Source organism: Agelaius tricolor, unplaced genomic scaffold (assembly GCF_023055355.1).
Source record: "Agelaius tricolor isolate 1412-34295 unplaced genomic scaffold, bAgeTri1.0.p SCAF_24, whole genome shotgun sequence".
Taxonomy (NCBI): Eukaryota; Metazoa; Chordata; class Aves; order Passeriformes; family Icteridae; genus Agelaius; species Agelaius tricolor.
Window position 1 is genome coordinate 6,104,217 of NW_027269284.1, and position 27,498 is coordinate 6,131,714.

At 41.3% G+C, this 27,498-nt stretch overlaps 1 protein-coding gene across 1 annotated transcript; it reads right to left on the reverse strand.

Annotated features, from left to right (window-relative positions):
• On the reverse strand, window positions 1-27,297 carry NELFA (negative elongation factor complex member A). Its single transcript, XM_071447497.1, has 11 exons — window positions 26,717-27,297; window positions 19,247-19,418; window positions 17,987-18,148; window positions 16,995-17,084; window positions 15,033-15,163; window positions 14,793-14,862; window positions 13,888-13,976; window positions 12,618-12,729; window positions 10,217-10,473; window positions 9,138-9,237; window positions 1-7,644 (listed from the first exon to the last, which is right to left on the reverse strand). Exons 1-11 carry the CDS (start codon window positions 26,966-26,968, stop codon window positions 7,460-7,462), a joined length of 1,620 nt encoding a protein of 539 aa, XP_071303598.1. The 5' UTR covers window positions 26,969-27,297; the 3' UTR covers window positions 1-7,459.
• Window positions 27,298-27,498: the final 201 nt, after the last annotated feature.

The window sequence follows — 27,498 nt, forward strand, 5'->3', positions numbered from 1 at the left end:
TTCCTTAGAAAAGCTAAATTTTTTATTATACATACTGTATTACACTGAAAATACGTACCCAAAGACAGCATATTTTGAATTTACATCTGTACAAAAAAAAACAAACAAAAACCAATAGAAAACATACGGGCTATGCTATAGATGTGACATTTTACAAAATGACAGTTTTTGTTAAAGGCACCAGATTCCCAGAGGGCTCTGGCTTAACATTTTTTAGTCTTTTTTTTTTTTTTTCCAGTCAGACCTTACTATGAAAATGTGATTCACTCTTAAACTGCATGATGCCAAAGTCTCAAGATTCTTTTATCTAGACAAGTGGTCTGCACTTTGACACAACTTAGTGAGAGAAGTGATCAATTCCACATGGAGATATCAAGCAACTACCAAAGGCTCCTCCCCAGTGTATCCAGGATCCTATGGCATTGAACTGAAAGATTAAATGGCAAAGCCAGCACTGAAAATCAAATTAACCCACAAAATACCAGCCCAATACTAGAGTGTTAACTGTACTAAGCCTAGACTGGTTTGTATGGAGATAACTACAAAGCATTAGAGTAGCAAAAGAATGAACAGAAAGATGGAATCTGTGATCTCAGCATCCTTCTTGGGCTCCCTTTCTTTGTTATACTCATTTCACTCTTTCTGGTCCTCACAGCACACATGAAAGAAAATGGAGCCTTCAGAAACCTAGTACTTCACCATAGGACAAGTTATTGAAGAACCCTGGGTAAGATGAATGTGCTCTTTCTCCCCTGAAAACAAAGTCTGGAAAGGACAGGGAAATCAAAATCCACTTTCACTGCTTCTTTCTGCAGTATTTCATACTCAGATCAAAGAACCTAATTCATATCATGTCTAGGCTTGCATAGACAGGAGCTTCTCTACAAGCAAGGGCAAGAGAGACTGGGACATCCCCCTTGATGAGGTGCAGCTCAAGCCCAAAGTTCTTAAGTTTGGGGTTGCTATTTCCTAAAACTTAATGCTTGGATAAAGGCATGAGGAAAGGAGAAAAGCAAAGCTTTAAGAAAATTCTGAATTACTTCTCTGGTCAACTCAGTAAATCTGCAAGTCATTCTAGAGTAAAGAAATGCTTTTGTTTAACCTGACAGCACACACTGAGTCTCACTGAATAGCTTCCCATCCAAGTGACTGACTATTCAAGACAAAAAACATCAAGTTCCAAGGCCAGATTTTGTTCTGGATGTAACAATCTAAAATTATTGGAATTTCAATATTGAAGTTTCCCTTTCTGATTTGTCTGGCATTATTCCTACTTCCAGAACACAGATTTGATGATTTAATTCACTGAACCAAAGAACTCCATGTAGTTTTACTTCTCACTGTATCACTTTAATAATGTTGCAGAGACTTCCCCTTCTTTAGGCATTTAAACACTTTATAGATTCACAGATCAAGTTGAAGTAGTCCTCTGGTATTGAGGGTCATAGAGTGACTTAAAAAAATTAATTTTGCAGTGTTAAATTGTCTCATCATAATGAGTTTATGGAATTAAAAATATACTATAGTTCTACTTAAAATTTTCATTTATCGCCTATGACTGACTTTAGACAAACAGGCCTGGAGACCAACTGCATTATGCAGCAATTACAAACAGCAGCATGGTTAAGCTTCCTACATACTACTGCACTCAAAAGACTCCACTGCATTCTAGAAGGGCTTCTTGAAGAGCAGAGGGACAGCTGTCTCCTCCCAAAGCACAGCTCTGAAATGCAGGCTTCTGTGGCCCCAGAAAGTGTAGTGAGGGACCACCATTAATCTCAAGCAAGCCAAAAGAGCCACCACACAGCAGCTCCTGACCACGACTGAATTGCACAGGTCCTGCATCAACAGTTTACAATGACAGTACATGTCCCTCAATCCAGCCAATTTTCTAAATGCTCATTCTTAACAACTGTATCTGATACTTGCAGCTCATCTAGCAAGCAGGAACAGTTAAGACAGAAGTATCATACACATGTACAGAAAACTGGTCATCACAAGGAAAAAACTTCAAAATCTGAATGCAGACAACAAAAGGAATGTCACTTTTCTTTAAACCTTTCTTCTAAAAGATGAATACTTTCATATCCTATCATTAGCCCTCACTGTGTAACACTCTAAAACCAAATAAATTACAACCATAATACATTCTACTAAACTCCTAAAAACTAAAACTCACTACTCACCCTCACTTGTCAAGCTGTTTAAAAAGAGAAGTTGGAATCAAAATTGCAATCTACATTGTTTCTGAAATGGGCAATTCTGGGGAGGACAGCCCCATGTGACAGTTATAAGTGAGTAACTTTCAGACTAAATCATGCACAACACTGTAACAGCAGCAGCTACCATCAAACACCCTGCCTGTTACAGGAGCTAGAACATTCTGTGTATTTGCTTAAATAAAGTTAAGAAATCTACACTTTTGGTCACATCTTAAAACACTGTAGAATACAGGGCATTTTTTAAAAATATTATTTATACTTGCCCTGTCCTGGTGGGTAGTTTGATTGAGAAACAAAGATTAAAATGCAATAAAAATTCCCCAATAAAAAAAAAAATTCTAATCAAACATCTAAATGTTTTTATTAGTATACAAGTGTACTATGGGATTTGGTCTTTTTTTTTTTTTTTTTTTTCAGAAAAAAGGAACAAAAAAAAAGCCTCATTTAGTCCTAAAGCTCCACTTCAACATGAATCTTTAAGTCAGCCCAAGGTACCTCCTCAACACATCACCACTCTGCTACTCATCTTTGTATTTCTTCCTCCTAAGCAGCATTCCCAGCCAAGCACTGCTCCACACACAAGTAGTGGAAGAAACCAGACACTGAATTCAAGACTCCTTCAAATGGTGAAGCTGTGTCCCAAGAAGGAATCCTGACTAATGCACATAAATCCTCTCAGTAAATGCCAGCTTTGCTTGCAGCATTAAAGCCAGATTACACCAGTGGTATGAACACAGTTATAAAGATAAAAATGTGCTTCTACTAGCAGGGGACAAGTACAAGGCACATTTATATGCCAGTATAATTGCGGTCACATTAGCAATTATACTGATAAAACTACACTGGTGAGAACCACAGCTACAATCATTAAAAACTTTTTGGGTCAGGGTTTGGCAATCAAGCAGCTTTTGACTACTCAACCAAACATTAATAGTGCCTCAAGACAACAAAACTACTTCTACTCAGATGTGTCTCAGCCATTTCTAGGGCCATTTTGAAATTAAGCTCCAGTTGGTTTTGAGACGTAGTTGTTTCCCTTCCTCCAGGTGAGTTATGCTAAGGGCTTGTTATGCAAGAGCCATGGATCAACTTCTACCCCAAGACTCCTATGGCAAGAAACTATCACTTCCAGGCAGCACAAGCCACAGTTACTTTTACCATTTTGCTGGGTTTTTTCTTCAGAAAGTTAAGATACTCAGTTTTTGTCTATCTCAAATAATGCCAAATAAAGATTAACTCATGCTGGGTGTGTACATTGATAATATAGAGAGTTAACAAGATGTAGGATATGGGGTAATAATTATTAAAGTGGTTAAGGCTTATGCTCCCCAGAGGCCCCATGGGAAAGGCACAGCTGCAGGCTGGAGGGGGCAGTCAGGAGTGAGGAGAGAGTCACTGAGCGACAGCTGGGAGTGAGATTGTGATTGGCTGCAGGAACACGCAGTGAGATTGTGATTGGCTGGAGGAACGGTGAACAGCGTAAGAGCAGGAAGCTGATTGGATGATAGGACATGTGGACAGCAGCACAGCAGCTGAGCCAGCCAATGGGTGCCTTCTTTCTGTTAAGTTCTGTTAGGTGTCAGTTTGGTTGCAGTTATGTCAGGTTTCTGTTTGGTAGACATTAGAGGTATAAAAAAGGGCCGATTTCTACAATAAAACAATCTCCTTTGGATGCATAAGGGGGCCTGTGTCACTTTGTTCCCCACTGCTGGCTGACCTGAACAGACACCTATAAAGGGGGCTCAGGGTGTGCAGTGGGCTCTGGTAGCAGCTCCCACTAGGTCAAGGAACCAGCCAGGCAGGATCCAGGAAGAGTCTGGGAAGGAACTTGGGAATTTAAAGTATGTGCACCTCTCACTGGGAGGGTGAGGGGACTAGTGGGAGAAAGTATGGGAGGTGGAATATCCCTGGAACAAAGCAGGAGCTTGGGCCAGGTCAGGCAGCTCCTACATCAGCAATCTATTAATATGGCTGATGTGAAACTAAGCACCCTGCTGGACTGGGTGTCTAATCAAGTTAAAGATTTTACCTTTAGTGGGTCCCTTTGATCAGAAACCTGCAAGCAATAGGCCAGAGACTTTTTGATCACCAGAGATGGCGATGCCAAAGCTTGCAGGCACCTTGCTACATGGGGGGCAACTATGGCAGCCATTAAAGGCAGTCACACAAATGTCAGCCACTACAATGGCTTTGGAAGTTAATTCCCCCAAACCCATATACAACCCTAAGATGGACCCAAACCCTGCTGAATTCCCTTATCCCAAGACTAAACCAAGCCCCACAGAGCTGTCTCACCCCAATAAAACACCCTGTGTGCTGGCCCCTTTGGCGCAGAACTCCCGCATCACAAGCAGGTGGCAACTCACTCCCTGGCCAAGATGGCGGTGCAGTAGTCCAGCGTTGGCAGCAATGCTGGGAAATCACCATGAAGGAGGGCGACTTGGTGGTCATTTCAGCCTGCCCAGTAATACATGCACCGAACCAATGCCCACAGTACCAAGAGCTAGACTGTAAAATAAAGAACTGAGGGCGCTAGTCAAAGAAAGTGGCATATTCTCCTGTCGCGCCCTATCTACCTTGAGTCTATTGGTACTGCACACATCCTCACACCCATGACTGGAAAAGCACAAGGAAGATGATTCTAACAGTGATGCAGTTAGCAGTCTGGCTAACTGATTACTGAGCTGGGTACAGCCCGGGGGAAGCGCTGCAGGACAGAAATGCACCAGCAGCCACTGTACCGCTGACCACAGAGGGTCCCTTTGCAGTCCCTGCAGCACAGGCAGCCTACCTGTGTGATGTATGTGATATCACTCACCTAGCCCTGCAGGCCCTGCAGCAAATCCCAGGGATGGGTATCGACTCTAATATGTCTTTTGCTGAGATTTTACAAGGTCCAGCAGAGTTGTTTGTGCAGTTCCTGGACAGACTGCATGCCACGCTCTCCTGGCAAGCCAACGATGATGAGGCCAGAATACAGAATAACTCTGGCCTTATTCTGTTGCAGCAGCTTGCATTTACAAATGCAAACAAAGACTGGAGAAAAGCACTGCTCACTGTTCATAACCTATGTACTTGTGATATAGCAGATATGGTTAAAGCATGCCAAAATGTGGGAATTACTGCTCATAATACTAACTCTCTGGCAGTGGCTTGAGCCACGCACTTCCAGGTTTTGGACACACATCCAGGGGGTCCTGGCTGGGTGGGGGCCGGGGTGGACCTGGTGGCCACACTGACAGCACTCAGCTCGCTGCAGGTGGCCTATGGCCAGCCACAGGCACATCAGGGACTGCCAGCCCATCAAGTAGGGCAATGTCACACATGAAGCGTGGCCCAGTGACAACAGCACAGCCAGCCCAATGGCTGTCACCAGAACACTTGTCTTGTACATCCACCCAGAAGTGGCAGTCGGGCCACGGGGCCACCAGCAGCAGAGGCAACCAGGGGGTGCAGAGCACACTGTTCTGGGGCACGTGGCTCCCCTGGCACAGGCACTGCCATGCCACCCTTACAGCGAGCCCCAGCATTGTTGCTGCAAGCCACCAGGACCTTGTACCTCTACCTTGCCTCCTCAGAGGAGCAAACCTGCCTGGAGGCTGCACGTTTGGCTGAGACAAAGAGATGTTTCCTTTGATAGTTTTGAATTGGTTTGTTTGTGACAAAAAGGTAAATGGTACTTTTAAAGTAGTTGTATATATATGTACATAGTTATAGTTATTTACAAGTCATTTATGACAAAGCCAGCTGTTCTGTGAGTAATTATTCAAGATTTCTTTTAAGGATATGATAGGAAAGCCTTCCCAGTCTAGGTCTTAGCTCTGGCCAAGCTGTGGCCTTGACTGGGCAAGGAAAAGTATGCTATCAAACCCAGATGTTTGCTATCAAACCCGGGTGTTTCTGTACAAAAAAAGGACTCACTAGCTTGCAAAAGCTAGACCACTTTCCTTTGAGGTAAACATGGAAGCCTCATCCGGAAGAGGCCGTCCAAGTCCTCATTGTGAAAAGAAGGCTCTTGGGAGATCCTGGGTGATAGCAAAGCATATAGGTAGTTGTAAGCTTCACCTTGTTATTTCATTCAAAATTGAATTATGTTCCTGTTAAGCCTTACTACTCACACCAGAGAAGCCTATGTTACAGTTTTTGAAAAGTTGTAATAATTATAATTGTTGTCATTGTTACTAATGTCTTAGGAATTGCTTAGGTTTTTCCTAGAAGGTTTTCATTGCTTAATAAAAAAGAGGGGGGGAGATGTAGGATATGGGGTAATAATTATTAAAGTGGTTAAGGCTTATGCTCTCCAGAAGGCCCCATGGGAAAGGCACAGCTGCAGGCTGGAGGGGTGAGAGGCAGTCAGGAGTGAGGAGAGAGTCAGTTGAGTGACAGCTGGGAGTGAGATTGTGATTGGCTGGAGGAAGGCATGGACAGCATAAGAGCAGGAAGCTGATTGGATGACAGGACACGTGGACAGCAGCACGGCAGCTGAGCCAGCCAATGGGTGCCTTCTTTCTGTTAAGTTCTGTTAGGTCTCAGGTTGGTTTCAGTTACGTCAGGTTGAGATTAAAGGTTTAAAAAAATGTGATTTCTACAATAAAGCAATCTCCTTCAGATGCATAAGGAGATCCATGTCATTTTCTTCCCACTGCTAAAACAAAGCTGCTCAATCTCATCCTATGACCCAAGCCTAAATAAGCTAAACATACAGTGGGTACCTTCAGACACTGACATCTACCATCTGCAATAGTTATACTGCAGCTGAAATACAAAATTGTCAAGTACCGACCTGTGGTGCTTCATACATCCATTCTTACGACAGAACTCATGTTGCCAAAGAAAATGTTTTTATAATAAAGATCTGTGCCCTCAGTTAACAGTAAACCGTGAGTGACTGCGCAGTAGTCTTCTCTTCTGGTACTTAGCAGTAAACTGCTCCCATCTGTAACCTTTCAGCTGTGATCTCCTTTTTCAGCATCCTGAACAAAAACACAGCAACAATGTCCCCCCCTCCCCTAAGATCATCTTTCCCTCTCCCAAGATTAATAAAAAAAGAAATTAAGTGAGTTTGACACCATCAAACACGTCTGTGTTCACTGAGCTCAGTTTGGTTGAAGAGCACAGCTTCTACTCTGGAGGGTAATAAGAAATGTACACATGAATGCCATTTTGTACAGCTGACATACTCTATGAGCTGGTTGACTCTAAACTTGATTTGGTCCAGTCTGCTGCTGCTGCATCTCTTAGGAAACATTAGTTATAGGTTTGTACTTCTTGAATCTGGTCCATTCACCAGTAGCATAGTTCATTTCAAAGACTGTGTCAACCAACATAGTGGTGCTGCCCGTGCCATCTGCCTTTGGTAAATCTTCTGTATGTTCACTAAGTTTAATTTGGATGATGTCACCTTGCTCTTGGCAAGGATTCTCTGCAGAAACAAGGAGAGAAACACGTTATACATTTCAACAGTATATTAAGATATACAGCAGTATATCAGACAAGATAGGGGGTTCTTATGCTTAAAAAAAACCCCACAAAACACAAACAACTCTCAAACCCAAAGCTGAGCAAACCAGATAAAGGTTTTCCTCCCTCCATACTCCTGAGACTAAATTTTAAAAATAACAAAAGCAGACCCCAAAAGACAAAGCTCAAGGCTAACATAATTGGAAGAACAAATAAAAGAGGGAGTAAACCCTGCCAGTGTAATTTCTCTCTACCTCAAGAGTCAGAAGAGAAGATTATAATTTAAATGGAGTTGGTAAAAAAACTACCAGAGTTACTTTACTTGGGAGACATTTTGTAGTTAAATGCCTTAAGAATTTTTAGCTGTTAAGGAACCCCAAAAAGCTTCACTGAAACCATTTGTCCCAGACTCAGGTCCGTGCCAGTAGAAGTTTTAAATGTTACACTTCAAGGTACTGGAACAATGCTCAAGAATATCAGTTGGCAGTTATTTATCCAACCTTCAGAAGGTGCTGGCATTATTACTAAAGGAATTCATGTTAATATTTACTTTACTATATATATATATATATGTGAATCTATATCACACACACTTCCAAAATAATATTTTGCCTTGCATTAGAAAAGGCTGTCTGTGTAGATATTAAAGTACAGCCTCCAAGTGCAATTTGAAGTAGCATTGAAAACACCATCATTAATGCAAGATGGACCAAACTTAAAGCTCAGGGATCACCACAGTAACTCTGCTCTGGTCATGCATTACTCCAAATGCATGAGCCACACTTAGGCTGCAGGACTCTGGTGGTAAGAGCCCACAAATACCAAATTAGAAACCAGAGCTAGTGCAGATGATGGAGTTCACTTAAGGACTCTTAAGCCCCTTCTCATCTTACATCCAATAATCTTCTAGGTAAAACAGCTTTGGTCTATCAAGGCCAATACATAACAGGATCCAGCTATGAGACAGCTTATCTCCCTGTGATTCACAGCACCAGTTGTTATCTAAAGTCTCTAAGATAACAGTTGCCAGTTTCTAAAGCAAGGAATTAGCAAAGAGGTTCTGTACTACCCGACTGGTACATCAGCTGGCCACAAAAGAATTTACATTCATTGGTCCTCTAGGCAGAGCAGTAGCACCCAACCACTTTGTTCACAGCTTACCAGCTGCCTTGCTTCTCTTCAACCCCAAGCCCTGATTCTACAGCGAGTTCAGTTATATCATGGTCAGCAGCTTTTCTGACAGACCAGTTGACTTAGTGGAAATGGACCCTGAAGACCCATTTCCAGGTAGTCAGAACTATAATTCATCAAAGTATGTAGAGTCCAGTGTAAAGCAAAGAGTCCAACACATACAGACAAAGCTAAAGCAAAGCACACTCATATGCACATTTAGAAATGCTGGGCAGTATTTCAGATTTGTATTCAGAAGCAAGCTAAATTAATATCAATACATGCCTCTGGATCCTGCCATGAATCCAAGTATAAGAGCCTTTTCTGGCCTTGTAACTTTGTTTGCAGTCTTGAACATTTCCTGTGCAGCATACATTTGCTCCCTCTGTAATAGACACAATAAATGTCAATTCAGCTGAGAAAAACTCTGCCAACAGGGACCACTTTAATACCCACAGATGAGCATAAAAGAACAAGACAAAGGTTTGTTTGTAGGACCTACAAAAAGTTAACAAAAAAGGCATCCTAACCTCAAGGTTTCCCCTCTGCAATCCTTATACCTAACATGCACAGCACTTCCATTGAACTCTGGACATTGAAAAAAGCACCCACCTTCAAAGAGTTCCAGAAACATGTGAGAGGCTTAATATTAATGTTATCCATTTTGTGTCCTTTATAACATTAGGGAAAAAAGAAAATAATCCAATGCTTTCTCTACAATCCAACAAACCCAGGCTTACAATAATTTCAGAGGATTTCTTTTCCTTTAATAAATGTAGTAGAGGTACTGAAAAAAAGAAGTCACCTGGCTTGCTAAAGTTCAGATCTTACAAGCCAGGCTTACAGATGTGCTTAGCAAAGTCTTATGCACGTAATACATATCAAACCAGCTATATATGCACCAGGAATAAGAAGCTTTGGGATATATCCCCACTCTCAGGCTTTGAAAAATGTGTAATGGTGGGATGAGGTGGATCAGAAATAAAATATTTTACCTTAAAATAATCTATTTTTGTATTTTCTCCTACTAGAGCTATGTCAGGACAATTTCAAGCAATTTCTATTATGTGCAATTGGCTGGGCAATTTCTGCTGGAAATATACCTTTCTCCCAAAATTCTTTATAATGATCAATACATTATTTTACATAACAAACAGCATACTGCAACATTAACACTGCACAACTAAAAATGCTGTGAATAACATTAAGACAGCATGCTAAACCACAAAGTATTTTTGTAATCTTTGGTTATAAAAAAAGCAGCCTCAATCACTCCATAATCCAAAGGCCAAGAAATGCCAACATCTAAACAAGATCCAATCCACATCAAAACCATCAGTCAAAAATAATCTGTTTTTACTTACTGTGAGAGAGAGGCTTTTCTTCGGTGGTGGCTGTTGCTGAGTTTGGGGGGCCACTTGTGGTGCCTGTGCCGCAGGGGAGATGGCAGGAGGTGTGGTGGGTGTTAGGGGTGAGGTAGGTGTAGCTGCAGGGGGATTAGAGTTGCTGTTGTACATGGGTGTTCTTTGTTTGAACTGTGCAGGAAGAGTTGTAGTAGCATTTGGAGCTGCAGGCTCTTCAGTCTGTCTGTTGGTCTGCAAGGCCTCTCGTGCAGAGCCAGCTGCAAAAACCAGTCAGGATAGTTAAAACATTATTATCCACAAATAGGGATTAGCATCACCAGTGGCCTTTAAAGAAAGCTAAAATCTCTGATGATTCCATTTTAGCACCATGATTCAATATGCCATCTAATATCCATATGAAAAAGCTAAGAGCTAATGCTCTTTCCACTCAATTATCTTTAGAAATATTTAGACAACAGAGTAACTAGCTGTTCCATATGGATATGCTATATTTAGCATCAAATTTGATGTTTAATCAATATCCAATTTATTAAACTGAAACTGCAATACTTGCTTTTCAGTTTTTATAGCTCTAACAACTGTACTCTGATCCTACCAGGATTGTTGCTGTACTATTACATAGAGCAAGTCAAAAATTATTTCATCAGTTTTTACCTAATGTAGCAGCAGCTTGCAAAGGAAGTGCCATTAAGATACTAAAAATACAAATACACTTTAACAGATGTCATAATTAAACACAGTCTTTACAAATAACTCATTATTTAAACACTAAACTCCTAGAAGTTAAAGCCCCACAAGGCTTAACTGTTCTTTCTCAAAGCTGACCCATTCACCTGCAATAAGGAAGTTACACTATTCCAAATCTGGCTGCAGTTGGAGGCAGCTCATGAAATCACAGCAGCTTGACCACACAAGTTACCATCTGTCCAGCCAGTGGTAATTACCCAGTGGACACTATCTATGTTCTTTTGCAGCTCTTGGACACAGGCTGGAGCACCCTTCACAAACCTCATGAGCTTTAAGCTGACCTGTTTACCCTGTGTTCACAGAAGACTACAGGCAGATACAGATCAGAGATACATTGATGCCCCTTACAGCAGATTTTAGGAAATGAAACATCTATGGTTCTCCACCTTGGCACAGACACAGCAATGGTTTTAGCAATACTGGTATTTTTCAGTAGATGTGGAACTATTGAGAGGATAAACATTTGCAGTATGAGTTATTCCTTATTCTTTTACAAGTTTCATTACTGGCTTTGTATCTTGTCAAAATAACTGACTTTCACAAAGTAATGTCTTAATTATGCAACCTCAGATTATATGAGGCCAAATCTGGGGATCTTCTGTGTGCATCTTATATCAAGCAAACAGTTTTATGTTCCTAGTCCCTAAGAAAAGAGTACAGAATAGAGAATTTTAAACTAGACTTTTCCTGCTGCTGAACACAATGCCAGCACTCTGGAAAATAGTACTACAGCTGCTGACACACTGCTGTGTTTTTGGCTGCATTCCTTCTGGAAATGCCAATTTTCTGCCAGAGAAAGATGTGCATAGACCTTCAGAGAGATTCTGAACTGTTCTGAGCCCAAATGAAATGACTGGGTCTTGCATCTATGTTGTTTTCTATAGTGCCCAAAATGCCACAGCTCACAAGTAAAAATAATATATTAAACTGAAATGTTGCTTCTCTGTTAATGGACAGAGCTGGTAATGAATCCCAGCCATGCACATCTGTTAGCATAAACTGATACAGTCTTTTAAAGACTTCACACACAGCAGGGAAGGAAAAATAAAATCAAGCTGGTTAAAATAAAACTGTAGGAAAAAAAGACTTGTACAAACTATTTTTTACTATTGGCAATTTTCTAGAATTGAAAATAACAGCACTTTTCAAAATATGCAGAAGGTCAGCTAATATCTTTGTTATACAAAGGTAGAAGAAAAATGGATGGCTTAATCCCAAACTGTGTGAAAGATAATATGCACTTGGCTCTAGAAATAAAACTGACTTCTGAAAGCAACTGTTTTGTATGTGCTAGCACGTGTGTGCATGGAATATATACTTCAGACTTATATTGATTACTCTTTGGGGATAGCAAAAGCTGGATTTTCTATTACTGTGTAAGAAAAAAAAATCAGGAAATTGTTTCACTTACTTGACTTAGCTAGCAGTCTCTCTAAAAATTTAGAGCCAACAATTATTTTCTTTACTTAGGTTAAATGATATGTCTGGTTTCACCAGACTCAAAGGCTGGAGTCTTGCAATGGCTTTTATATTGCTAAGGTGGAGTTTCACTCAAGTTGAGGGACAGTAGGTTTGTAAATAAAAGAGCAGGCAGACAGTAAAACTGTACAGAGTTGTAGGCATCAGGTCCCAAGAGGAAAGAAGTGTCTGTTACCTGGCTGTGTTTCAGAGCTTGGGATATAGGAGGAAGACGGCACCACACTGGGGGTAGCAGGTAAATAACTTGTAGAAGGTAGTGCAGGCTCATTGTTCAACGAGCCAAGTTTCTACAGAACAGAAAAGAAAATATTAAAGCCACACTGCAAGTATTCATGGGCTGTTTCTGCATTTTAAATACCACTTCAACATTTGTTTTACTAAGATATTGCTTTTGGGAACTTAACTGCAGACTCCTCCTTTAGGAGTCCTACGTAACAACCTGTTCAACACTGACTTTCTACTTCAAGCATCAGAAATTTGTGCAGATGACACTCTATGAAGAATTGCACTCTAGGACTACTGATCTGCCAGAGGAAACATGCTCTTCACCACTAGCAAGCAGAACCATGATCATCCATGGCCATAAGGACTCCTAGGCTATCACCCAGGAGAACACAAAGGCCTCTGGGACACAGGCAAGCAGAAAGCAGCAGTAACAACACAGGCAAAAACGCCATTCCCACTGAAACAGGCAGCCAACACCAACATGACTAATGCCATCTAGGATGATGAGGCTACAGAAAAAGCCTCATTTTGTACTTAATTATACATGACACTGCATACACAGCATAAAAACAGCAGCATGGTTGATGATTTCACTGCCTGATCCAGCCTTTGAACATAAGGGGTGAGAGAGGAAAGGAGTTTTGGGGGGAATAAGTCTAATAGACAAATTGTTTAAGGTAGCCATACTATATAAAACATGGACATTCTGTAAAATGTGGAACTTGCCAACACAAAGATTCTCTTAGCACTCTGCAGAAAGAGAGGCAATGACCTTCACTCCTTACTCTGGTCTTCCACAATCTGCCTGTGTGCTGGCCTTGGCTTGTCACACATGCCCAGCAGACAGTTTCTCACTCAAAAGCAAGGGCAGGACATAGCATTCTTGTAGAACCTACATCCTGACTGAGGACACAAAGCTACACTGTAGTTTCTAATATGCTGTATCTGAAATAGGAGGAAAAAGGCCTACACATGACAGGTTCTTCCTCTCCCTGACTGAAAGCCTTCTAGCAACAGGTTTGCTTTCTCTTTGGTGAAAATATAATGGAATTTTGAAAAAAATTACGTAGAAATTTTTACATAAAGAGACACATTTCAACAAGTGAGTAAAATACCATAACAGTGTTTAAGTGATTTAGAATAGCACATGTCAAGAGTATTTTTCTTTTTTTTTTTCCTGACTAGTTGGTTTTTGTTTGATAGATTTTGCTTGGTTTTACCTGTGTAGATACAAGGCCAGCAGCATAATCTGGGGTAGCATTTTCTACTACTGTTTCTTCTTTGGCTTGCTTTTCCACAACTTCTGTATCTATTGCATAAAAATACAAGTGAGTCCAAACATTTTTTTCAGAAATATTGAATATACTTTTTAAACAAAGATATAAAAATCAATTTCTCAAAGTATGCTAAAACATGCTTGAAGAGGTATATGCTGAAATAGATACAGTAATCTCCAAATACAGTTTTATACTGAACCAATAATGAACTGAATGTACAGGATACAGTAACTGAGTAATCTGATACTAGAAAGCATGAAAGCCTAAGCAACATTTTAGTTGCAATTATGGTTTTGTTCTGAGGTGTTTTTTTTTTTTGTAACAAACACCAAAAACTGTTTTAGGAAAAATATGCTGCATAGTGTATATTCTTGATATGGTTAAGTAGGGCACAACCCTGTTGCTTGCCTTAAAAGCAGTGTATCAGATATTATTCACTTGCTAAAAGCTCTCAGTCAAAATTTTGGAAAGTGCTATAAATTTTTTTCAACATTACTTTCACCTAATTCACATGCCCATAGAGACAGTAGAAGTGAGCAGATGAAAACAACTCAGAAAAATGCCACTACTGAAGCCACTCACACACCTATGGGCTGCCCACAGCAAAACTGATTAGCTCAATCCTTTCACATGATTGAGTTATATTACCTAGGCCAAGGCAATATGAGTAGGAGGACTGAAACAAGTGCAAATCCTCCTTTAAAACCTATTTGTGTTGGTTGGTATCACATCCCCTAATTTTTGAAGTTTAGCTCAGGCTAATCTTTAGCAAATTAAGAACAAAATGGTACTACAAATCTTGATCCTATTTGCAGGTGTAGCCTTTGTAAGTAGAATGCTGTACCAACCTAATGTCTTTCTTCTCCTCTTTGCTTCACGGCCAGCACCTACCATATCCAGCTCAGAGATATCTAGAAGCTAAAAAGAAAGACCACAAAGAACTTAATAATCATTCTTAAATGCATGTAGTTTATCTCTAAATATCATCCTCAGGTTTTTTTCCTTGAATATACTGATTCAGAGCAGCAGCAGAAATTCACTTTAGGTGAGAGAAGAGACCTGAGCACACAAACAAGGAGTGCACCTACCTTCACTCCTCTTTCTTTGCGCAAAGGTGTCCTTGAAGGAGGAATAGGAGTTCTGTTTCCAGAAGGACTAAAAACACTGGGAGCTGAAGTACTCCTGAATGGAGCTTGTTTTGGTATTCCTTTGAGTGGTGCTTAGGGAAGAGCAAAGAAAGCAACAACTGAAATAAGAGTTTAACTGGTTATGAAAAATGCTTTAATGAGTTCTTCAGCTCCTCCCCTTCTTAATGTACACATTAGCTGCCCTTTAAATTAAAATGTCTATAATAAACATTAATATTATAATGTGGAATAGGCTATAGCACTACATGTCCCTCAAAGGTCAGATTAGGTTTTACTTTTCAAAAAGGGAATAAGGGCCAATCTCTGACCAATGCTTGCAACCCCATTCTACATGAAGTAATCAAACAGGTGCACTGCTAACAAAGCCTACTTTTCCTATACACACAGATGCTGTCCTTACTTGTAAAAAATAAACTCTGAACATGTAAGACAGTATAGGACATAAATCTTTTGAATGCCAAAGTTGCTCTTTGATTTCCCCAATCAAATTACTTGATAAAACTGTATTTAACCAAAAATCTTAGCCAAGCTTCTGCAGGGCTAAGGGCTTGTGATATATTGCAAAGGTAAGTTACTGCCTCACACAGGGGTGTGAAAATCTAGAGCTGCTGTTTGCACAAGGAGGAGGACCAGTCTGGGTCTATAGTGCAAACTGAAGGCCTCCTGTCTCCACACTCAGTAGCATCAGCTACACCTGTAAGCATCTGTTTCCTCCCAACTCTATGATGCTGCCCCTCTACCTCACACTTAATGCTAGCACTAAACACAGCAATCTTTTAACTATTAAAAGATAAGGGATACATATACAGATCTATCAGGTCTTTGAGCTTCCTGACAATCTCATCATTCCCTGATGATAAACAGAGAACTTCAGTTTGAGCTTAGAGACTGTATCCTTCTAAATGTTGTACTGAAAATGTTTCAACCATAGGACAATGCTCTCTCTGACCCATGTGAGTACCTTGCAGCAGAGCAAACCTCAGCAGGTCCCCAACTCCTGTTTCTAGAGGCCAACTGGCTCTAAAGGCCAGGTTCTAAGAACTGGCTTTAATAATTCAGCCAAGAACTAAGAGTCCTTTTCTATAATGGAAAAATTTTAGCTCAAATTACAACTAGACCTTTTGCATTTCCTGCATGAACACAAGGCCAAACTTCAGCCTTCAAAGCCACATCTTAAATAGCATTGACACAAAGTATTTCATAGTATTTTGTAGTACTTCCAGCCACAACACCAAGAAATCTCTCAAAGTTTCCCACCTCAGCATCACTGGTGGCCAGGAATGTTATATCTGTGCAGTGATTTAAGAGTATGTAACTAATTTAAAACCCTCTTCTCACACCTTATTTGAAAAATTCAAGCAGTTCAAGAAATTTAGCAAACAGCAGAAATGCATTAATACAAAGCTGAAGGATCATTCTACAGGTTTGCCATGTAGAATTCACTGCTCAGCCTTGGCTTCAGAGAACACTGTCCTTTCTTCTTTCTCCAGACAGAATTATACAAATACAAGATAGTTTCAATCTACTCCACAGCATTTCAAAGAGCACAGCATACTACTGTGATCCACTCTGCTCCCTTTTGGAGCAACATGGCTTAGTCAGGAGTTATTCCTGGAGTGATGCAAATTAAATTCCTATCAAAGTCTATAGACATGATCTAGCTGCATACACTTTAGAAGCATGGCAGATATACTTGCCATTTGAAAAACCCCACTCACTGTTGTTCTTTCTGACAAGATATGTCAGAAATATTTAAGTATGAGGAGAGAGGGAGGCAGAAAGGGAGAAATCCTTTGCCTCAAAAAAATTTAAGCTTTTGTAAAAAACAGATGGTAATTTTATTCTTCATCAAGGCTACTTTATCAGGTTTTCATTCTGAGAACTGATGAAAGTGAGCCATACTTGTTGTATCTATCTTCTTGACCAGTCCCCTGCCTTTGGCATGGAAAGGCACTCCTGCAGTCTTCTTGAGCTGCTGTGCGGTTTCTGTTGCTAAAAGGAAAAATGGCTTTAGTTATTACAGAACCTGTGCTGAAAATACATAACACAATGCTTCTTACATAAAATGTTATTAACTAATAGATAAAGAGATATAGGAATATCAACAAAGAAAGAATTGCATTTTAATTAAAACCCAGGTCATTTATGTGAAGTAAACACAGTATTTGGAGAAAATGCAAAATCAGTATGACTATGCAATGGACAAGGTGGCCTAAGCTAAAAGAAATTACCAGAAAAGGCAATTTACTCAGTAGAAATTTAAATAATTTTTAAAAGTTATATGACACATTATGAAAATTTTGTATTTAACTAGACCAACTCAAGTGACATGCAAGAAAGCAGCAAGCTGCTGCAACAGAACAGCAGCTGCAGTAAACTATTTTAAGACCACTTAGTTCAACCAGCTACCAATACATACATGTACACATATGCTGCCTTTGTTAAGAGAAAACTCTCTTGGTTTTTACACCCTATACAGCCACACTGAGTGAAAGAAAGCATTAACCAGCAGCCCTTGCTCTCTGCTCCAAAAGCACATGGCAAAATAAAACTGTCCTCATTTTACTTTTGCTTCAGGAGCTTTAACCAAAGGTATCCTCAGTCAGACTGTTACATATACCAGGAGAGGATCTATCTGTGCTTTATGAAGCTACAGCTCATTGTATGCCCTGGAATATGAACAGCATTTAAATCAATATTAGCATTTTAATGCAATCCTGGCTGGAATGACTTGCACCTGCTCTTCCACACATCAGTCCATCATCATCATCCAGAAAAGCTCTTGTAATAGAACATTTTAATGTGTATCACAATTCTGGAGAATAAGACTGAATATACTGAATATTAATTGGCCTTTCACCATTTAATTTGTACACAATCTTAATACTACTTACACTTCTGCAAGAGTTCAGCTCTGAGGGTGGCACTTTTAGGTTTCCTTTTCAGCTGGAAATGTTTCACTGGGGGAGTAAGTGGCCCAGCTAGTGTTGTCAAGGCATTTTTGTTTAAGTATTGGCATTCCAACGGCAACATAGCTGAAGTTTCACATTCACTTACTGCATAAAGAGTTAACACAGTACACAGGGGTATTAGCACCTCTTTGACAGCCAATGACAAAACATTTTACAACTAGACTGTACAGGTGGTATTAAATTTTAGATTACTTGTATAAACACCAAGAGTAATTTAACTCCAATTATTACACAATATATAACCAGTTATTAGAATGCTTGTTTTTCCCATTAACTTAATAAAAGCTTCCATTTTAATTATACTTAGTCAAATTATAGGTATCTTAAATATGCTGCTATTGTCAAAAAACAGATAAAAAATATTGAATTCTCAGATTCCTTAAAAATTACACATGAAAACCAAACTACTGAATGAAAATCCAAATCACAAGTGTGGATAGACAAACGATCATTTGTTTATAGAAAGAAAACAGTGTTTCCACCTCCAAGTCATTTAATTATTGTTTTGCTGCAATCTCCAGCCCTGAGATTGTGTCTGTCCGTGGATGCCCAAGGGCTTTTTCTAGACCATGTGCTAAAATAAACCCACTGGAGTAGGAGTAGTTTTGCATCCATCAGTAGTTTTGCTGCCCTTTGAAGCAGCAACTGTGCATATTTTCAGCTGCTGGGCAGTCTGCAGCTGCTTGGCCATCAGCAGCACAGCTCTTCCTGAGATCAGCCTCCCTCCAGCACCGATCCCCTGCTGTCCAGACACTTCCACAGAGGCAGCCCCTGCCCAGGACAGTGTGGAGCTTCCACACAAGACAGAGACTTGCTGCTGTCTTGGGTACCACAAATGTGAGTCAGAGCAACACAGAAAATATCTTTACTGACTAAGCTGCAGCACAGCCTGTGGTACTAATGAATCCACACAACTTTTGTGCTGCCCTTCACACTCTGGGCAATAACTGACATTAAATTCTGATGATATGTGAAAAGATAACTTAAGAAGCTACCATTCCTCAAATACCACAGCTCCCAGGCCAGTAACATTCCAGGTCATGAACTGTGGTAGTCCAGAGACAAGACAGTGCTTGTTCTTCTATCTCTACTTTAAGACAGCAAGGCTGCCTGTGAAATGACAGGTTATTCCTAAAAAAAGGCATCACATTCCTGCAATTTTCACCAACAGAAAAGACTTACCTTTCTCTCTAAGCTCTCCTAAAATATCTTGAACATTGGGATTCTGTTCTTCAAGATCAAGGTTAAGGGAGCCAGTATCTGGAAAGGATTTTAAAATATCAGCTACCATTAAGACCCAGGGGTCTGAATCCAAGGTAGCGAGCTGGATAATTTCAGTCAGTGCCCCTTTCATCTAACAAAAAAAGAAAAAGAAAATCAACCAATTGGAAACAGTTTTAAACAGATTATAGTTGGATTTATTTAAAAAAGATACAAACATGCACAATGTTTTACTACTGGGGGAGGGAAGAGGGAGACTGTTTCCACACAGTTATACATTAACTCGAGAACAAAGCAAAGAATGAACCAAGGTAATTTTTTTAAACTGCTTTCAGCCAATCTAACCCAAGTTTGTTTTGAGCTTTTGGCAGCTCAAAGCTTTGTTTAGCACTGGGCATTTTTAAACCAGCAGCCAAATTTTTACATTACTGTCTCCTTCTGTTTTACATTCATACTCCCTGTGACCCACACCTTCCATTCAGTGATGGGAATATGCAAATACAATACAAGTTATTTAGAACATCTAAATGAAGATGTGCCCCTTGCCAGCCTACAGCATAATTACACAGACAGATTGTATCTGCATCATAATTGTCTTCAAAATATTACCTAAGCTGAAGCCAAAATAACCTAATCAATACTGTAGTGTTTGACAAAAATTATGTATTATGGGAAGTAAATACAGCCCTCTTAACATGCCATGACCAACAAGATTTTCCATCTAGCCAAAGTTTCATAGTCAGAAAAAAGTTATTTTTCTATTTTGAAAAATGCAAGTAAATAAATGAAGTAAATTTTAAGTTTCATTGTAACAGAATTTTTTTAATTACTGACCAACATATCTGTTGGCACTATGACATGAAAATCAAGGTGACTGCAGTCAGGGGTTTACTTTGTTCACAAGTAAGTATAAACCCCCAAACATTGAACTTTCTTTTTTTCTAAGTAAATTTTCATGTAAGCATGACAGCACAAGCTTCAGTGAACTAAGATGTTTGAGATAATTTGTGTGTCTAACAAGCCACAAAACACAACAGTAAAATCACATAAAGTAGTTTACCATACTCTATCTGCACTGTATTAACACTGAAGAATGTACAAGCAAGTATAAGGAAATAGATAAATTTTGATTTTTCACCACCCACTGTGGCACATAAAGCTTAGTTACAGTCATCATGTATCTGAACACAGGAAGACAAGCAAGAGACTCATCTTCACCTTCATGTTGTTTCTTTCCCTTTATTTAAAGCACTCTTATATGAAAAGGCTTAATAAAATCAACTTACTCTATGCATACAACTCTAAATAAAAGAAATAAAGTTAAATTTCTGCTCCCCATTCCTCTCCTATCCACTTTTAAAGCTCAGAGGCAAAAAAACATTGACATTTCTCAAGTCCTTTCATCTGCACAATGTTATTGCCCTCTCACTTTGGAAGGGTTTATAAGTCCACTCCAGAGCCAGTTTGTCCTTTACCCCCTGCATGTTTTAGGGCTCACACATTGTGTGCTTGTGAAACAATCACTCCATCTGACCCAAAATGAGCACCTCTGTAGCTTAAAGCTGACCAGCTCCTCAGAGTGACTGACTGCAGCCACACCAACACCAGAACCACAAAGAGAGGAGCAGGAAGAATGCAGTACATGGGCCAGTTCCCATCTTAGCAGTGCCATTGATTTGCTTTGGATTAAACTGAGCCCATAACCAGGAGCACACACTGTTTCATGTGCTGTCAAATTTAACCAACGCTTCTCCAGTGGAAAGAATCCATTTCTGAGGTTCCAGTCTTTGCTGCTTCTCCATTGCTCATTTACTCCTCAGTAAGCATAACCCCACCAGAACCTCAACACACTTGTCCAGCTCTCTATTCTAACCCTAAACTCCTTAACAAAAGTCACTTCTACAGTGGATGAGAATGACTGTGAACACTATCAGAGCAAAGTCTTTTGTTCTTTTATCTGTCCTAAAGGAATCAAGGTACTGATTTACAAAAAACACCTATAACATCCCAGAAGCTGATGAATTCATAGCTTTCATAAGCTTTTTTGTGGACACCACTAATGCAGGTAAGTGTACAGAATATAATTTCCTTTATTTTCCATAAAAGCAAAGTCAGAGGAAAAATGTCTCTTGCATCCTCACAATTTACCCTTCATATCTGCTTCACAAAACTCCTATTTGTACCAAAATTCACAGAGCTACATGCCCACACTATGAATGTTCCTGTAGAACTCTGGTCTGGGCATGTTGCATCCCCTCTGCTCTCAGGGTTGAAGTTCAGGCAGCCTATTTATGCCAAAACCCACTGCTTAACAAGCTTTTGGTTCCTTCAAGAAAGGAGCCCAGAAACATTTTTTTTGCCTAGCATGGGGCAAATAACATTATCACAAAGCCTCATGACAGAAAGAACATGGTGAAATAAGTCACTATCACACACAGGGAAGCAAAGCACACTAACAAGTACTGTGAGCTAACCAGAGACCTTGCCTGAATATGGCTTTGCATTTAACAAGCCTGGATTTGAGTTTTGACTCAGGTTTGCCTTCAAATGGCAATTTAAATACATGTCCCTGCTTCACTGTTCAACTGGCAGCTGAAAAGAAACATTTCATTTGTAGTTTGAGAATGCATGAAATGCAACTCATCAGGGAATTCTACATGCAATTTTCCTATTACTTTATAGGGCACATTCTTAATTGTCCATGATTGCAACACTTGGGTCATTAAGACTCCCATCAGCATCTTGTTAAGCATGAATGTCAAGATCTGATGTAACATGTTCCAGTGTCTTTCTCGTCTAAAACTTAAGGATCTTAAGTATTTTTATCAGCTTCCCAGCACACAAGAAAAAGCACAGGCCACAGCTAGAAACATCTAGCAAGCAGGGATCAGGCAGGTTGGGAAGTGTCTGGGAACACAGGCAGATTAATAATGGCTGTGCAGGAAGGACAAACAGGACTGTGGGAAGGTATTTAAGAGCAAGTGTTACTTGTAACACACAACGTGACAGCTCCAAGATGACTACTTGCAAATATTTCACATTTATTTGCTTTGTATTCTGCCTAAATTAATGTGTACAACAACACTTTCAGACAACTGTATCAACAGTTGGCTAATAAACCAAATGAAGCTTTCATCTTTCTGAGGCTATAGAAAAGATGGTATTTAATAGGTAGCTGCATTATCATTATAGAATATTTTCATTAAACTAAAAGCATTGGATTGAAAACACAGTATTAATATTTACACAATACAGACCCAGGATGGGTCAATACCACTATTGGATGTGGTTTGCATTTTAATCACGAAAAAAAGCTGAAGTGGCCAAGAGAACTATTGGATTAAAATATCCCAATTTACATCACAGAATAATTATGAACTCTAAGTGCAGGCCAGAAAGGTGCACAGCAGCCTGTGTGCTCTCAATACAAAGGGAAATGCAAGTGTCATGTCCCCTCTCACTCCTTTGCACCCACCCTCCACAATCCCCACTTCCCTGCAGAGGTGGCTCCTGGTGCACATAAGCTAGTACCAGGAACAGTTTTGATTTCTACTGTAATAAACAGGCAGGTTCCTGCTGGGACAGGGAGCCTCCTCTCAAGACAATTCAGAGAGCACAGAAGCACAGTCCTTGTTCCAGACTTGGTGTAACATCACAGTCTAACCCTGAACAAATAAAATAAATACTGGCATAAAAAGAAAGCTTGCACTTGCCATTGTGAATCATGTTAACAAGAATATAATATTCAAAATAAACAAATATAACAGTTCTGCCAAATTCACAACTGAAACTCTGGTCAGCACTACGCTGAGCTTCTGGCATCATTTCGAATAAGTGCAATTATCTAGAAAAAAATTAACAGATGAAAAGCCGTAAGATTCAAGAGTTTTCAAGTTCTTCCCAGAGAATTACAGTGGGAAAGGAATTTTTGATAACTGCCTACAAGACACAATTTAAAATGAAAATGAAAGCCAATTATTCTTATTAGTCAGCAGGAACAAACATGCAGTAATGAGGTTCACAGCATGATAAAAAATTAGTTTTATTACCTGTCCCACAAGAGTATTATGAGGACTAAGTCACTTATATCTATACAGTATCTGGAGTGTTGAATGAAAACATTATGAAAATTGAAAGATATTACATATGAGGATAAAATCACTTAAGTGAAGGACTGAGCTTTCAAGAGGGCTCACTGAAGATTCACTTGTCTAGACTGAAGCTTTCACAGAGATTTAGAAAGGACCAGGAGCAATTAAATCCCTTCTAAACCAAATACCACCAGTTTCCTTGAATCCCACATTGCTTTTTACTCAAATGTCTGCTCCCAAATGGTTTCTGTGTTATTCTAAGCTTTCATGAAAATGCTATTATACAGAAACAGAAAAAAAATTATTTTGAAGAGAAAATAACTCCCTTGAATCTGTTATCTTGAGAGGGGAACATATTTTAACATGTAACACATCCTGTAGCTGCTATTGAGATTCCCAAAGCTGTACAAAGCTGATGCAATGCATTTTCCAATACAATTAAGCTTCCAAATGCCAGCTCGGTGCTTCTCGCACAGATCGATACAGACTGGCACATGGCACAGGAAAGACACAGGACTTTCCAAAGAGAACCATTCAGCACCCTCACAGTTCACTTTAATCACTTTCAGACATGGGGGTGATCTCCAAGTGAGAAATTCACTTTCAGGCAGCTGCAGCTACCCTGTCCTGGCAGGAACCGCTTCCAGCACTCCCCAGCACACAAGCAAAGGCTGCTGCAGAGATGTGCACAGCACAGCCACTCTGGACACAGACATATTTATCTCTTTTCTGGATATTGTGTGCAAGGGCTGCTGCAGAGATGTGCACAGCACAGCCACTCTGGACACATTTCTCTCTTTTCTGGATATTGTGTGCAAAGGCTGCTGCAGAGATGTGCACAGCACAGCCACTCTGGACACATTTCTCTCTTTTCTGGATATTGTGTGCAAAGGCTGCTGCAGAGATGTGCACAGCACAGCCACTCTGGACACAGACATATTTATCTATTTTCTGGATATTGTGTGCAAGGTATTCCATGCCAATTAAAACAGTGAAATTTTTGATACTAAGTTAGGTGACAAATCTGCACAAACAAAACTATCTTAGCAAACTAACCACAAATGATGAGCATCTGATATGACAACAACCCTTTCTGTCAGCAGTTTGGTTACATCAGCTATTTTTGCCATCTATAAAAAGAAGCCTGTAGTAATAATAATAGTAGGCCTACCAGCAATGTTAAGGGGTTTTGCCTCAGGGGTTTTTCTATTTTTCAGCTTTTTTTAAGGCCCTTCTCCCAGTTTAAGGAAAAAATCACATGTTCCTGAAACAACTAAAGATGCTAAGGGTAGATCTCAATCAAGAGATCTCAATCATCAGTTTACAATAAAAGATTAAGCTTATGATTGAATTCATGAACTCTGCCAAACTGAAAAATCCCACACTATTTTGTTAGAGCAGGAACAAGAGCTTTACATTTGGAACACAACTGACCACTTTTACACAGTAAAAGGCACGCTGACTGGCTTTTCTCTACATTTTTCTCTACACTTTATCTTCCACGGCTAACACAAGCACAGATCCAGGAAAGCTGCTGGCAGCTCTTCCTCGGGTTTGGTTTAAAACATTCACCCAGTGAACACACTTGAAGCATTTCAACAAATTATTTCAGTTTGTTTGAATGCTGCTCCCTCCAAGAGTTGCCATGAGTGCCATTTATGAAGGTCCTAAAGCTCTTTGAGGCTCTTTTCAATCTAAAAACACCACTGATTTTTCTAAACACTGCAATACTAATTTCTGCCAGGCTACTTGGATTTTCACACTAAGGTCACAAGAATTTTGCAAACTCACAAGTTCACACGAGCTCCCATCCCCCTTTCTGGCCTGGATTATTTTGTTTGTCCAGAACACAACCCCATTTATCACACACAAGGATGACAGCTTGTTCACTGGACAGGCACTAAACATGAATATCATGTTTTAAAAATCAGCATAAAGACGCTGAACTAGAATTTATTTTTTTTTAAAGTGACACCAGTGTAACACAGTGAAGAATCATACAGATATATATGGCAAGACAAACATTAAATGGCATATGGCAAGACTTACACTAAATTATTTCTTAAAGGTGATGCTTGCCCATTTTCAGCCTAGAACTGCACAAAAGCTGAGCATACAACAATCCCAGTTACATACCACACCCTGCCTGGTATATACGTATATTTAGCTTAAGCAGCAGTTGTCTTAGCCAAGAAAGACTGGTGAAAGCACAGCTGAGGATACTCTACACAGGAAGGTGAAAACTAACTCCACACCACTTCCATGATTGTTACCAGGAAATACTACTTTACATGATGGAAGCAGGAGAGGAATTCCTTCAGTCTGGCTGAAGAAACCTACTATTTCCAGACATTCTCCAGCTATTGCCCCAAACATCTGTAGCTGCCTATTGGCAAGAATAAGCTGGGTGCAGATGAGGCACGGTCCAGGGCCAAGTGAAAAGGCCTGCAGAGCCAGCTCAGACTCGAGCCAGCCAGTTTATTAGCTGGGGCAGGACAACAGAGGAAAGCACCAGCTGCTCCCAGAAAGGTAAAGAGAGGCAAACAAAAACCATGGCAATCTTCCCCAATCAAGACCTGACTGCAGGAGGGTGGGGAAAAGCACTGCTCAGTGCAGACCCCAGATCTTCCACTGCCAAAGTTTCAGCACTTGCTGCTGTCCTCCCTAAAGCCGAGATGCTCGACTTGTGACACCTCCACAGCCGCCAGTACTAAGGCAGGAGTGGAGGAAGCTGAGCGCACACACGGACCGCTCCTGAACGATCCTGCCTCTCCCTAGCCGTGGCACAAGCACTGCCTCAGAAAAGCCCTCTTCCGTAAAAGACACCCAAAAGACAGCCCTAAAGTGAGTCCCTGTAGGCCACACAATGGGTTTCGTGTCCAAACGGCTTCCAAAAGCCTAGTGCCAAGCAGGGAATCCCCGAAGAGCAGGAAGAGGAGGAGCAGCAGCAAAGCTCCCACTCCACTCACTCCCTTATCGCGGGGAATCTCGGCGCTTTTCCTCGCACCGAGGACCGAGTCGGGAGACCTTCTTCACTTACTGCTGCCCGTCCAAGGAAGGCTGCGAGGGAGAGGCGGGGAAGGCTGTGGGGACCAGCCCTACCACACGCCCCTGCCCTGAGGGGCTGCGGCCGCTCGGCTTCGCCCCGCGGGCAGCCCGGGGTCGGTCCCCCCTCCCCGCAGCCCCCGTGTGGAAGAAAAAGGGCGGGCGGGGGAGGTGGTGCTGGCACTGCCCCCCTTTCTCCCCTCACGCCATCTCCGACCTCTCCCCCTCACACACATACACACACACACACAAACACACGCTCCGCGCTTCGCTGCGACTCCCACCCGGCTCTCACCTCATCCACCGCCCGGCGGGGCAGGTGCAGCATCCCCAGGAGCAGTTTGAGCTTGACGGCCGAGGAAAGGCCGTGGAAACAGAGTCGGATGTTGTCGATGACCGAGGCCGTGAGCAGCGAGGCGATGCTCGGCGGCGCCCACAGCTCGTCCGTGGAGCCCAGTTTGTTGTGCAGCCACAGGCCGGTGTCGCTCTCCCGCATCGACGCCATCTTGGGAGCGGGGCGAAAAAAGAGGGGATTCTCGACGGGCATTTTATGAAGGCACCTAAAGGGAGGAAGGGAGGGGGTGAGGACCCCTGCGGGTCGCTGTCTTGTTCGTAAGCCAAAATGGCGGCGCCCAATGAGATTGCGCTTGGGAAGGCGGAGGCTATGCCGTAACCTAAAATGGCGGCGCCCAGGAGGGGAAATGAAATAAGGCGCTTCTCATCTCTCGGCCAAGTGCAAAATGGCGCCCGCCACAGCTTTTCGTCCGTACTGCAAGATGGCACCGCTTCACTGTAGAGAAGCTCCTCTGTCAGCCCCAGCTCATTGTCCCTCATAGTCCGCCCTGACTCCTCCTGGGCAGAAATGGGCGGAGAGCCGCGAGCGCGCCGCCGAGGCGCGGCGGGGCTGGAGGCAGAGCTTCCTGCCCGAGGTGGGCTGGCCCCGGCGCCTCCCGGCGCGGCGCTTTCCGGAGCACCACGTCTGCTTCCCTCACAGCCCCAAGCCCCCTCAGGCGGGCGGGCAGCCCGCTCCCTCCACGCCCGGCCCGTGTTCCCACCCAGCGCCTCTTCCTGGCGCTA